Raw genomic sequence first — 10,007 nt, 5'->3', positions numbered from 1 at the left:
TCCATGGGTTGATAAATTGGATTTCCATTGATTATTTTTGTGTGATTTTGTTGTCAGCACATTCAACTATGTAAAGAAAAAAGTATTTCATAAGATTATTTCATTCATTCAGATCTAGGATGTGTTATTTTTGTGTTCCCTTTATTTTTTTGAGCAGTGTAATACAGCAAAGGGATTAATAAACGGGTCACAGATTTGTCTGACCTCTGTTGCTTATTCATGTATGGCAATGTGCATGTGGCCTTTCTGTAGACTACAAACCACGTATGGCCGCCAAGAAACAGTGCAGTATTCTCTGGGGCCGTGAGAAACCACAATGACGCACTCACATACCAAGCCGAACAATCATATCTCTGTTTTCATGTATCTTGCTTCACCAGTGTGCTGGATTGTCACTCTGATGATATGTCTCCCATCAGTCACGTCATGACACTAAACAATTGATTGGGTTTTATTTGAAAATCCTCAATGATGACAACAAGCATAAGAATGTTTGGGCTGGTGAGATCACAGCCAGAAAGAAAACATATGACGTCGTTGATACACTTCTGGGACCGCTAGACGCAGGCACAAATAGTTCTGTCTGCGCTATAACTCTAGTAACCAAACACCCTACCACTAGCTACAGAGGCTTGGCAGTTGCTGGCGTGCGTCGCATAGACAGCGCGCAAGCTAGGGTCCAAGTCAAAACTGACGGCCGGTGCCAGGTGGAACCGGCCTTAGAATAGCATGTAGGTCTACATTTGTTAAATAGTCTTATCGAATGTGCAAAATGCCAGAGCCGTGTGGTAACATTCAACAGGTTTTCCGTAAACCAAAGTCACTGTACTTAACGCCGCCTTACAGGAAAGCTAAGCTCATTATTTGGGATACTGAGCCTCTATAAGAAGTATTCGGTCATTGGGCCAAGCGAGACAAGTGTGTAGCAAACAGCAGCACAAGTGAGGAAAGACAGGACCTTTGAGGGTGTTTGCAATTAGGGTCTCTATCTGAGCTTTGGTTCTTCCGGAGCTGACTCATATCTGCTTTTGAGGTGAATTTGGTCATAGTTTGGAAGAATGGGTCAACGCGGTTCCAAGCCCACTGTAGTAGAGGTGTGGGAGCTGTTCCAGTGCTTTGGTGCTCCGGCGCCCGTGAAACGCAATTCAGTGTATCAGAAAATGAACGAAAGCTCCACGCGTGCCCTTACTATCCGGTTCCAAGAGACGGTGAAGAGGCCGGACCTCTCGCATGACGCCGGGGTTCATGAGAGCAGCACGCGACCCCACTCATGGCACCACAGCCGCCTGGACACGGGACTAGTGTATGTAATGGATGACCCGACGGGTGGAGTTTGGATGAAGCCGAGAGAGAAATGGACAAGATCCTGAAAAATAGGGACATCTATGGTTTTAAAATGGTCTCTATTCATGAGAAAGTTTAGCATTCTCAAGTAGGGTGCATCTCGGGCTTCTGCGCAATCGTGCGTAATCGCCGCGGCGTATTTGTGCGGTGTGTCTCTCAAGGGGACAGAAGATCAGTGATTGAGATACGTTTCAGGGGGATGTGCTTGACCGCACCACCTTGCACTGACCAGTGAGAAAAGGGATTACATTGGATTGATTACTCTCTGGGTGCATGTTATCCAGCAGATTGTTATCATCCACTGTCCTAAGGTTAATACAGCAAACGTTGTATTATCATGAATTAATCTAATATTTGTGGATGAAAATGCATGCTTGGAAGCACAGCCTAATCAGGTACCTCCACTCTGGAGTCGCTTTAGTCCATTCATTGTGCCATTGTTCTTTGCGCACATTTATCCTACATTTTCTTTGACGTGTTATCCAGCATGAGCAAGTTTCATTTGAACCAGTATGTTCATAGGCCTGCCTATTCAGTGAAAACATATTTAAGCACAATTCAGGTGTCAACTATTTAAAAAAACCTGTGGAATGGACTTCATAATAGGCTCGATAAAGTGGATTATCTTGGCACACGTGCAGTCCTAGGCCACCTGCTGGCAGAAAAGATACAATGCCGCCGTCATGTGGATGAGAACATTTATGTCTACATTGACTACAGCAAAGATACATATTATTTATTTATTTATTTATTTATCTATTTATGTTACTAGTGTTCTCATGGCAACCCTTACAAAAAAAGATTGCCGTTTTGAAACTGTAAAAGTGCAGTAACTGCGGTCGACTGTGGTATTTTGGACGCAGTAAAAAAAACTATTATTTGGATGCAGTATTTTCAGCATACTGCAGTTATACTGCACTCTGACTACAATATTTTTTTTGTAAGGGAAACAATGGTATCAGTTAAACTGAAGAGATATGCCAAGGGCAGGAGCCACACCCATGAACTTCGACTTGACCTTTTCATTAGATGTTGTTGACATGTCTGGCTACCAGCCTACTACTGCATCGAAATCAATCAACACAACCAGGGTTTGATTGTCATGTAGTCTTTTTCTCTTTCCCGCCTGAGTTTGGAAATACACTCATCTGCTTCTGTTTTGTGGTGGGCTGTATTTGTAGTCAGCAACTTGATGGGACCCTTTGGCATTTACAGTCATTTGAAGATAGAAATTCCACCGTGCAAAAACTGGTTGAATTAACGCTGTTTCCATGACATTTCAACCAAATAATGAAATGTGATGACATTGAATCAACGTGGAGAACGGATTGGATTTAAGGGAATTTCCTATTTTTTCACCCAGCTTTTAACCTAAATCCAATGACATGGGAACATTTCTTGTTTATTTCACATTGACATTTCACATTAGTTGACAACTGCGCCCAGTGGGTATGGAAAGATCACGTGTATATTTAAACCAAGCCCAAGTAGTCTGGCAACACAATCTCACTCTCAATTCTTGCAAATATGTACAAAAACTATTTCAGCAGATTTTGTGGGGTTTTGTGTGTATTAATTCGTGTGAAAACACATTTTTTGTGCAAATTAATTATTAGGAAAATACATTTTTGTACGACTTCATTTATAGGAAAATACATTTTCGGAGGGCAAACTTCGGAACAATCTTTTGAAAGTTGTTAGAGAGATGATGGACAATGGTGTTCTACACTGCCTTTTTTTGTGTCCCACATTTATTTATATTTTAAAAAGTAACGTTAAAAAAGTAACAACCCAATATTGCTAATCAACCAGGTTGTCACCAAAATAATTGTAATATAACAGTAACCTTATGTTCTTTTTTAATGCCAATACTGTTTTCTATGTTACAAGGCTCCACTTTCTCATTGTTTTTTTGTGGTATCGATGAAGCTACTTGATTGGGGAATGGGGATACATTTTTTATGATGGGAAATGATAAAACACACACACGAACATTTACACATATACACACACTCACATTGTTTGTACTCATGTTATAGCCAACTCTAGAATTTTGTATGAATAATTTATCAAATATCTGTATCTAGTTGTCATGTATTCATTATCTTTTACTGGTTTTAAATGTTTGTAGTTTGCATTTTTCAGTAATGATTAACGTGGTTAAATAGTCGTAAATCTCTGCTTGATTTAGCTTTTTGGTATATTTGGCATTTTTATACACATTCTGTATTTCCACTGAAGAAAGCAATAATTAACCAACACACTACTGTAAATAAATGGACACTGCCTGTTATAAAACGGAAATTGCTCTCCATAAATAAATGCTCAGTCTGAAGCCATTCAGCTATGGGGTTCACAGCCCTACAGTATAATAATGATACAAGTTCTATCACTTTAAAAAGGGTTTATTTACAACCTATGGGTTATAAGATGTTGGGAATAGTGGCATAGGAGAGTATGAAATGAATTAAATACCCTAACCCAAAGCTATGTTCAATGTCAGCAGCAATTTCCAGTGACAAATTCTCAGTCTGAAGCAATTCGGCTATGGGTTTCACAGCCCTATAATGATACAAGTTATATCACCGTAAAAAATTGTTTATTTACAACCTCAGGGGTATAAGATGTTGGAAAAAGTGGTATAGGAGAGTCTGACATATAACCCATAACTTGAGTTCAGTCTTCGCCAATGAGAACCAAGAGGGGCCTAGCTTCGTCCTTTATGACTGGGAAAGGCCTCCATTCTAGGCCGTAGAAAATCCTACAGCCATCTCATTAGATCAGAACAGGATGGATCAACAGTGATTCATATTACTGGTTTGCATCCAATTAAAAGGAGAGTTGTGTTTTGCTGCATAACAAACTTACATTATTTGTCTACCCATATGAGAACTTGATCTCAACTTGCCTACCTGGTTAAATAAAAGGTGAAATAAAAAAATAAATATGATGTGGATCATTGTCAGGTTATTAGCTGTAGAAGCTTCAGTAACAACAGAACACCATGGTTGTAATAAGACTTTAAACAGGTAGTTTGTAAATGTGTAGAATATGTTTGTTTTGGGTCCACACTGGTGAGTTAACTGATTTAAATGAGACAGTCACAGAGGACTTTCTTCTGAATAACTCCTCAGGGCATAGCACTTTCCATTCAGCTTTGGGCAACTTTGATGTAAGGCTTGATCACACCTGTAATTACTACTTCTATCCGTCATACCCATTGTTTCTTAACATTGTTCACTAAGTATATCAATGTAATTACACCCAACACAATGTTGAAAAACAGAATGCTTCCCAACACTAGATCCAATAAATAGGCGTGAGCTGGACGTGATCCCACCGCTGCCACCAATGTAGCAGAAAAAAGTGAACGTTTCAACAGGGACTCTAGACAGGGCTCGTACGTAGCAAAGTGAACTCTAACGGCCATTACCATGAAAGCCTAGTATTCTCTGGGCGGAAGCAGTAGGCCTATAATGCCTCGTTACAATAGCCTAAGTCCATAACATGATTGACACGATGGTAATAATCATCATGAAACGGCCTTGGAAGTGCCATAAGTGTAAACCAAAATAATTAATTATTTTACATGAACCTGTTCAACTGCAATGATATGGCTTAGTCATAGATCATAGTCCAGACGTGTTATAGTTGCAAATACCATGCAGCTGCACCAGGGAAATTTAAACCAAACAGATTTTTCTTTGCAGGTATTCTGTTTCCCCACATTTATTGATGAATTAATTTCCCATCATGAAAATGTATCCCCATTCTCCAATCAAATACCTTTATCGACACCACAAAAAAACAGACAAATACAGCTTTTTACTCCAATCTGGCAACCCTCATAAAATCTGACATAGCACCAGTAGCACAAAGTATTAAGCCAAAACAAGCATAGAAAACATCACTGGTATTTATGTCAATATATATATATATATGGGACAAAAAAAGCAGTGTCGAACACAACTGCCCCAAATGCACTGCTCAATAACTTTCAAAAGATTTTTCCTAAGTTTGCCCGCCAAAAATGAATTTTCCTATGAATGAAGTCGAAAAAAGGTGTGTCTTTTCCTACGAATTAAGTCACACAAAGTTTGTGTTTTCACACTAATTAAGCCACAAAAACACACAAAATCTGCTGAAATACTTTTTGTACATATTTGCACTAATTGAGTGTGAGATTGTGTTGCAACTGAATATGACCAGTTAGTTTAAATGTAATACTAGGCCTGAAGGCTTCAGGCAGCAACTGAGAACCAAGCAAAAAGATGTGCTTTCTTTAATTCTCTCTCTTTCTTTCATCTAAACATCTTTGGAATTGTTTTCCATTCTTTGATATGTAACTATAATGTAAGTTATATTGCCTGCCTGGTGGTTTTAATGTGATTTAAGGTATCTGTATCTGTCAGATTGAAGTGGAAAATGCAATATATTCTATATTGTGTCCAAATGGCCCATATATTATTTTAGCTATAGGCTAGGCTACACATGACATAACTAATTGTTGCCTTGGCCTTAAGTACATCTGAATGACATAATGATATATATGCTATACTGTTATCTGATGATATAGAGGGTGCGTGCGTTCATCTCCATGCGTACACTTTGTTCAACTTTACGTAAAGGTCAGACCATTCGAGATGAGGCTTCAATGTGTCTTTAGAGCAGGTTAAATACCATGCACATGGAGGATTTGAATTAACATGTGAAGTGTGATAAAAACATGAGGCTATCAAACCTGCGCATGTGCTACATTGTTGTATTGTTTGTGTCAACAGCGCACTGATTTGAGTCACGCTAAACTGGCTCATTTGGTGGATAAGTTGTTAACCAAACAACAGTCATATCTTGCTTCATATAGGACCTACTTTGACCCTTGCTTATCGGTGAACGAAAGGTTTATAGGTAGCATGTAATCGTTTACCTGGTAACAGAAAGGCAACGCACTGGGTAAACACCGCAGCTCGAGGCAGAGAACAGTGACATAAGGTGATATCACTGCCTCTCCCTGATTTGCGTCTTTGCCAAGTAGTCGGGTTACGCTTTACCACACATGGGACAGCGGGGATCGAGACCCCAACCCGAGGCCCGAGTTCTCCTATTGGGTCTCGACTCAGCGGGGAAATCAACCCTTCTTTACAAACTGAAATATAACGAATCGGTCAATACCGTTCCCACCATCGGTTTCAATGTGGAGATGATAGAAGCCAAGAAGAAGAGGGAGACAGTTGCTCTGACCGTGTGGGACGTGGGCGGCCAGAATACAATGAGGCACTACTGGAAGAGCTTCTATCAGGACACTGCTGGACTGGTGTTCGTGGTGGACAGCTCCAACAGGCGCCGGTTGGACGAGGCCCGGCGGGAACTAGATCACGCCCTGAGGAGTGAATTCTTACAGGGTCTGCCTGTGGTCATCCTCGCCAACAAGCAGGACCTTCCCGAGGCCGTGTCCGTCACGGAGATAACGGAGCGCTTTCACCTGAGGACGATGAGCGCTGAGCGGGACTGGTTCGTTCAGCCCTGCTCTGCTGTGACCGGTGCTGGGCTTATAGAGGGCTTCCAAAAGGTGGCAAACCTGCTCAAACTACCATCAGAGGACGTTCAAGACAATATTAAAGAGACAGTGCAGTATCTACGATCAAAATCAGTCACGTCAATGGGTTTGTAATGTTTGCAATGATAGGATATGTCAAAAGTTATTGCCAAATGATAATTTGTTTTTATTGTTTACGGATGAAGATCACATTTCACTATGATCAATTTGTTTCTTTAAAAGGTTGTCACAGTACAATAGACTACATGGAAACGAAATCAATCCACGAAGCTATTCAATTGACTTTAAATCAGCCTATGACATTTTTTCCAACTAAGTTTAATACGTTTGTATCAGATTATTTCCTCTGATAAATATGGTCATAAATAATGTTAAATCGCCTATAGGCCTAATAATTAACATGTCATTGTGGACTTTGGGGAGCAATGCGTAAAAACGCACCCCAAATGGTCAAATTCACTTTTCATATTTTATGTAGACCTATAACCTAATATATATACACGTCTTGTATCTAATAAAATGTCTTCCCTACATGCTATATTTTTTTCATGCCACTTCTTGTGTACTAAAACTCAGGAGTGACCGATTTGATTAATTTGTGTTAGTTTAACATAATAGGCTCTTTATAAACAACACTTGTGAGAGTTATCAAACGTCATTATGCTGACAGTGAAGGTCAGTTAGCCTGGTTCTCTCAGCGATGACATACTGTTGGAGAGGCGCAGGTGGACGTGTCCGGTTCCTGTTCTTGTCCCGCTTGCTCCGTGGTCTCCAACCGATCTCTGTCCCCCTCCCGCACGGTCTCCTCATATGTTGGCAAGTACTTCACCTCATCGTAGGCGGGTAGAGAGACAGGGGTAGCTAGGTCAGTAGCAAGGCTATGCGATGTGTAGCTCTCCAGGAGCGGGTCCTGAGATACCGTTATCCGTCCGTTGAGGAGCGGGTGCGGATCATGGCTGTCAAGCTGTCGCCTGGGTCTCGAGCAGGCAATCCGCTGGATGAAGTATCCCAGGGCAAACAGAAGGAGCAAAAGGAGGACCCCGGAGAGTTTCCGCGTAACCATTGCGATGTTGTAGAAGGTGCTGTGAACCGTGTGCCTGCAACAGCCGACGACGACACTGTCGTTACCGTGCGCGCAGCATATTTGGTCGTCTCTGCAAAGGATCTCTCCACAGTTTCGGAGCGCATGTCCAATAGTTATAACAAATAAGGAGAAAAATGTAAAGCTCGGCGTGTGACCTTTGAGATAAAGACACATTATTCTTAAAGAAAATGCTAGAAGTCTTCTGTTTTGATTGTAAATATATCACGTTGGTTGGAACGACGTACGCTATAGTTTACGAGAGACAATGTGCAATGAGCCAAAACCATAGATCGATGGCGCTGGGTGAGCCGTAGCATCTGAACATGCGGTGTTGAAAAATGAATCTGGAATTGTCATCCATATTGTCTCTCCGAACGTGTTTACATAGCAAGCTCATTGAGCCAAATGCTTGTAATGTAATTTCTGTGTCTGATTATAAACGGATGACCTCCATCACTAGGGTACAAAATTGGTTGTGGTTAATCAAATTAGGCCTTTTATGCATATAGAGCGTTTATTTTGGTACATTTTCTCTTTAGGTTCAAAACAACCATCGGCAGACCATTGTAGATAGTATTGACTGGAATACATATCTAGGCTACGGGCCTTTTAAAAATGTGCTTTGTTGAAATAGTCAACTCATTGCATCATCCAAAGACTAAGTGCCTTTGGAGTGCACTTCAGTGTCCACTTTCAGGGCATTAAATCCAAATGAGCAATTATCTGCCTGCTATTAAATCATTAGCGAGCACCCAATGGCCAATTGTTGGAGGGTTGTCATTAGATACAGTAACTGTTACAGGTAAACAGTTGGCGCCGGCAGACGGAAAGATCAATTTGTTGTCTGAGTTGTACTCAAGATCAGTAATGATAAATCCAGGAATCGATAGGCTACAGTTTATGTTCAGTCTTGTTGTACATGAGTGATAACTCTGGTGCAACTACAACAAGCCTATCTGATGTAGGCCTACGACGGCGATCGTGAGTGGCTGGCTCTCCATGGTTCTGACACCCGTTTAGGGCGTACACTGACCTATCTATGGTACAGTCACGCAGTAGCCTAATCTTGGTTACCCAGAAGTATATTTTCACATAAATTTGTGTTGTTTTTACGTTCTCATTCTTGACAATTGTCTACCTGGGGAGTGGAAACAGCTGGGAGTGGAAACAGCAAGGCCAATGTTCCTTAGGGATTAGAAACAGTGTAGGCCAAAGTTAAATGGGGAGTGGAAACAGTAGAGGCCAATGTTCCATAGGGATTAGAAACAGTGTAGGCCAAAGTTAAATGGTGAGTGGAAACAGTAGAGGCCAATGTTCCATAGGGATTAGAAACAGTGTAGGCCAAAGTTAAATGGGGAGTAGAAACAGTCGAGGCCAATGTTCCATGGGGATTAGAAACAGCGTAGGCCAATGTTAAATGGGGAGTGGAAACAGTAGAGGCCAATGTTCCATAGGGATTAGAAACAGTGTAGGCCAATGTTCAATGGGGAGTGGAAACAGTCGAGGCCAATGTTCCATGGGGATTAGAAACAGTGTAGGCCAATGTTAAATGGGGAGTGGAAACAGTCGAGGCCAATGTTCCATAGGGATTAGAAACAGTGTAGGCCAAAGTTAAATGGGGAGTGGAAACAGTAGAGGCCAATGTTCCTTAGGGATTAGAAACAGTGTAGGCCAAAGTTAAATGGGGAGTGGAAACAGTAGAGGCCAATGTTCCATAGGGATTAGAAACAGTGTAGGCCAAAGTTAAATGGGGAGTGGAAACAGTAGAGGCCAATGTTCCTTAGGGATTAGAAACAGCCTAGGCCAAAGTTAAATGGGGAGTAGAAACAGTAGAGGCCAATGTTCCATAGGGATTAGAAACAGTGTAGGCCAAAGTTAAATGGTGAGTGGAAACAGTAGAGGCCAATGTTCCATAGGGATTAGAAACAGTGTAGGCCAATGTTCCATAGGGAGTAGAAACAGCCAGGTCAATGTTCCATGGGGATTAGAAACAGCGCAGGCCAATGTTAAATGGGGAGTGGA

At 41.2% G+C, this 10,007-nt stretch overlaps 1 protein-coding gene across 1 annotated transcript; it reads left to right on the top strand.

The window, feature by feature from the left end:
• The first annotated feature begins 6,207 nt into the window (after window positions 1–6,207).
• Window positions 6,208–7,439, top strand: arl14 (ADP-ribosylation factor-like 14). The gene has a single exon (XM_014190136.2). It carries the CDS (start codon window positions 6,401–6,403, stop codon window positions 7,013–7,015), a length of 615 nt encoding a protein of 204 aa, XP_014045611.1. The 5' UTR covers window positions 6,208–6,400; the 3' UTR covers window positions 7,016–7,439.
• The last annotated feature ends 2,568 nt before the right edge of the window (window positions 7,440–10,007 follow it).

Source organism: Salmo salar, chromosome ssa03 (assembly GCF_905237065.1).
Source record: "Salmo salar chromosome ssa03, Ssal_v3.1, whole genome shotgun sequence".
In the NCBI taxonomy this organism is placed as follows: domain Eukaryota; kingdom Metazoa; phylum Chordata; class Actinopteri; order Salmoniformes; family Salmonidae; genus Salmo; species Salmo salar.
The sequence above is the reverse complement of the archived record's forward strand: the minus strand, read 5'-3'. Positions and strand labels throughout refer to the sequence as shown.

What these genes read in the sequence shown, in the direction of transcription:
- arl14 (XM_014190136.2), top strand. Translation starts at nt 6,401, where the DNA reads ATGGGACAGCGGGGATCGAGACCCCAACCCGAGGCCCGAGTTCTCCTA.